Genomic DNA, 4,735 nt, shown 5'->3' with positions numbered 1-4,735 from the left:
TATTTCTAGCATGTAAATAGCCTGCTTGGTGGTGGTGGTGGTGGTGGTGGGGGGGAATTGAAATTTTTTTTCAGAATCAGAATCTCCATAGCCTAAAACGTGGGATTCCGTAAAAAAAATTAATAAATAAGGGGGGGAAAGGTTCAGATTACATATAGTCCGTCTCTACCAGAAAAACAAATCCCAAAAGGGGTGCGGTCCATTGTCTTTATTTCCGCCGATAATTCTTTCCCATCCTGGGTCGATATAAAAGGCTTTCTCTTAATTAAGAGTCAACCCAATTAACTAACCTCTCCTATGTAAATTACTATTATTTATGTTTGATGTCGGCCGGTCTCTTAAACACTCGGCTGTCGTGGTTCTGTTTCCAAAGAATTAACCGGGCCGTGAACGGCCGTCTCCCCTTCCGTTTATCTGATTGCAGGAAAGAGAAATCGATTCCAGTTCTTGATTTGTACTTTGTTTATCGTCCCAGACAACATGACAAAGTAAACTGGTTAGATTTTAAAGTCGGTGACCTTAAATCCAGAATACATACACCGTTTTCGACTTTTCCAATTTACTGCCTTGTATACAGACTCTACAAATAATAGATACCTCTTATCTCATCAACGTCTTCCCATAGGACGCCCCAAGACTGTTTCCACATGTTTTCCCCATTCATCTCGATCTTCCATAATGGTCCTCAGCTCTTGTACCCCTTCCATACCAATATCCTCCAGCAAGTTGTCGATATAGGTCGTCTTCCTCTCTTGGTTCTTCCTTCTGTTGATTTCCAGAGCACTCGCTTGTTAGCAATTTCATCGATGTGTCTGATGCAGTATCCAGCTAGCCCCATCCTTCTATGCTGTACCTTCAATGTTACTTTTGATAGTCCCTGGTGTAAGTCGGCGTTTGTTGTATGACTCTTCTAGGAGACATTGAGTGCCATTCTAAGCATCCTCGTATAAGAACCGCCCAACTGCTTCCTCAATGCTTTAGTGAGCGTCCATGTTTCAGCCCCATATAGAAGAACAGACTTCACTGTTGTCTGAAACAACCTCACTTTCAATTTCCTTGCTAACTTAGAATTCCATGCCTTTCTCTATTTATGGCATGCACTCCAGGCAGTAGCTTTCCTTGCTATGATGTTTTTTTTCAGTACTTTGTGTTCACGCACCAAGGTATTTGAAATTTACAACTACCTTCAGCGACTTACCGTCTTTCACTTTCACTGACACAGGCATTTCGTGGTTGAATACTTGCAACGCTGTTTTGTTTGCGTTACGGTACAATCTTGCCTTCCCCGATTCCTGCTCTAATCTGCTCAGCACCTCCTGTGCCTGATTTGTCCTATCTGCTAGTAATGCCAGGACATCAGCATAATCTAGGTCAGTGTGTTTGAAAAACAGGACTGGTGTTGAGTTGAACCAAACCTTTCAAAGCATTACCCCAGCATGGCCACATTCCATTGACTGAAACAAGAAAAAGATTGATGGAATCTGTTCTATTTCAACTAAATCAAACACTAACTGTTACTATATTTCCATGACATTTTTCTGAGATTCTTAGACACATGATGATGATGAATATATTCGTCTCGTTGCAGGGATTTATGTAACATTTGTGTAATTGTCATTAGTATCTAATATTTATTTTATTTTATTTCAGGACATATTTCCATTTGAAAGAAGATTTTCTGCAGAGAATACTGCAAGTCTGCCGTGTGTGGGTACAGATTTATCAACCAATTAATGTCTTCATAGAGTGAAAGAATAAAACTAAAATTTAATGGAGAGAATGTTTCAGAAAATGAGCAAACGTTACAAATGCAGTATTTGTGGTAAATTACTTACTACAAAATCTAATTTAGCTATTCATAGGCGCACTCATACTGGGGAAAAGCCATACCACTGTGAAGTATGTGAGAAAGCATTCTCTGTAGAATCTTCTTTAACAGGACACAGACGTGTACACACAGGAGAGAAACCGTTTCACTGTGAAATATGTGGAAAATCATTTTCTACTAAAGGTTATATAAAGACACACAAACGTATTCACACTGGAGAGAAACCATACCACTGTGAAATCTGTGGCAAAACATTTTCACAGTTTAATGGTATAAGAATTCATCAGCTTATTCACACTGGAGAAAAACGATACCATTGTGAAATTTGTGGCAAAAGATTTTCTCAACTTGGTGATTTAACAAGACACAAACGTATTCACACTGGGGAGAAGCCATACAAGTGTGATGATTGTGGGAAAGCATTTTCTAATGTCAGTAACTTTGAAAGACACAGAAGTGTGCACTCAAAACCTTACCACTGTGAAATTTGTGATAAAGCATTTTCTGTAAAAGAGTCTTTAACAGTCCACAAACGAGTTCACACTGGAGAGAAGCCATATGATTGTGAAGTATGTGGGAAAGGATTTATAGGGAGTATTACCTTAAGAAGGCATAAACGTGTTCACACAGGGAAAATCGGACATGACTGTGAAATCTGTGGAAAAGCATTTCCTGAAAAATATCTTTTAACATTACACAAACGAATTCACACAGGAGAGAAACCATATCACTGTGAAGTTTGTGGAAAAAACTTTTCTGATAGGTGCGGCTTAAAGAAACACAATCGTATTCATACTGGAGAAAAACCACATCACTGTGAAATCTGTGGCAAAGCATTTTCTGAAACTGGTAGCTTAAAAAGTCACAGACGTATTCACACGGGAGAGAAACCATATCGCTGTTTAATATGTGGAAAAGAATTTTCACATAAGAGCAGCTTAACAGAACACACACGTATTCATACTGGAGAAAAGCCACACTAATATGATATATGTGGGAAAGCATTTTCTAAAAAGTTTGTGCTGTTAATTTATAAATGCACTCATACCGGAGAAAAACCACATCACTGTGAAGTTTGTGGCAAGAATTTTTCCAATAGTGGCAGCTTAAAAGGGCATATAAGTACACTCACTGGAGAGAAAGCACACCACTGTGGAATCTGTGACAAAACATTTTCTAACTTGAGGTGTTTAATAAGACACAATCATACTCATACTGGGGAAAAACCATACAGCTGTATTATTTGTGGTAAATCATTTACTTGTAGTGATTATATATCTACTCATAAATGTACTTTTAATGATGGAGACAAACCTGATATAAACCTTTATATGAATGTTATTAAATTACTATAAATGTTTCCGATATGTAAAGTGTTTTCTTGGAAATTGCAGTAAATTTATCTTTTTAATGTTACTTGTTAAGTCGCATGTATCATACAATATGGTTAGAGTGAGAAAACTATTGTTACTACTACTACTACTACTACTACTAGCAATGCAACAGAATTAGTGAGACAACTGCATGTACTTCTCTCGATACTGTCAAAAGGAGAGGATGAAAGTGTAGAAAGGAGCCAGGGCTAAATACAAGGCCATCATAGAGAATGATGCAACTTGGGATCTGTCCCCTATAGACAAGTAAATCCTGGAATAGCATGGAAAGGATGAAGATCGATAGGTAAGGCCAACTAACTCATGGTATGATAAGTAAAACTATGAAAGTATTATGTTCGTTGATGCTATTCGTGTAGGTGAACAAGCATATGCTTTTGGGAAATAGATGAATCTATGGATTAAAGTAGTAGAAAGGCCAGGGACCTCCATAAAATACCAGATCAGTAGAGCATATCTATTTGAAAAAAACACCTATAAGGAGAGCAACTGTATAGTGTGTAGGATGAACCCTCGGATAAATAGTAAAAATTGGAATGTAGCATATAGTGTAAGGTGTAATGAGGTATGGAAGAGAAACAGGACAACAACATACATTGCTGGAAGCTGAAAGAGGAGAGAAGCTCATCAGTGCTCTACCAACATGCTCAATTATGATAGGAAGGCTTGGTGAATAGCATTGATTTTAAGATGTTAGAAGATATTATCACATAGACCAGACATGAGACTCAGACAGATTATAGAGGCCACAGATATAGTAGTGGGTGGACTGAACCTCAGAAGGAAACACGAATGGTTTAACACCATCACCCTTACTCCATCACACTGCACATGATGACTAAAGATAAATACAGTATAATACATAAATCCAAACACACACACATGACATGTCAAAGAAGAAAAATAAAATAAAAAACAGGTACACACAATGTAGTAAGCATACACATATGCACACAAAATATACACCCAGATACAGATGCAAATTGTTGTGCATATATGGATGCATAGCAGAGAAAGACAAAATGGAATAAGCAGAACAAGAAGAGACATGGGATAGAGAGTTACTGAAGAGGTCACAGGATGTGGGATGAAAGAACTTTAAGAAAGAAACTAGAATAATGATATAGCATTAATATATATTAATCTTTATATCTTTCTCATCCTGCAGACCCAACCCATAGAGTTATCTTTGCACTTCTTAAGTCAACTGATCACCTTTTTTTTTATCATCAGAATAACCTGAACCTCCAAGGAGCTGATGTAAGCTGAATAGCCAAAGCTCCATTAGTTGTGTTAAATTACCCTGGTGTCAGGTTTCACTGTTGATCCATCAGAAAGATCAAGGCTGGTGACTGCACTGATCCTTTTAGGCATGTCCATCCATGACCCACACGGCCCCGAATGCTTTACTCATAGCATCACTACAGCCGTTCAGACACAAAACAACAACTACAATGCTTGAACCTAACCACGCATCCCTGCAAAGTAGATAATCCTTACCCAGTTCCTAAAC

At 38.0% G+C, this 4,735-nt stretch overlaps 1 protein-coding gene across 1 annotated transcript in view; it reads left to right on the top strand.

Annotated features, from left to right (window-relative positions):
• The window catches only part of LOC106867981 (zinc finger protein 721), a 48,176-nt gene that overhangs the window by 28,219 nt on the left and 15,222 nt on the right, over nucleotides 1-4,735 (top strand). The window contains exons 3-4 of the mRNA XM_052968504.1: nucleotides 780-882; nucleotides 1,766-2,809. Coding sequence (XP_052824464.1) covers nucleotides 780-882; nucleotides 1,766-2,809 — 1,147 coding nt within the window. The remainder of the gene's footprint in view (nucleotides 1-779; nucleotides 883-1,765; nucleotides 2,810-4,735) is intronic.

This window comes from Octopus bimaculoides, chromosome 6 (assembly GCF_001194135.2).
Source record: "Octopus bimaculoides isolate UCB-OBI-ISO-001 chromosome 6, ASM119413v2, whole genome shotgun sequence".
Lineage (NCBI taxonomy): Eukaryota > Metazoa > Mollusca > Cephalopoda > Octopoda > Octopodidae > Octopus > Octopus bimaculoides.
This window is presented reverse-complemented; position numbering and strand designations above follow the sequence as displayed.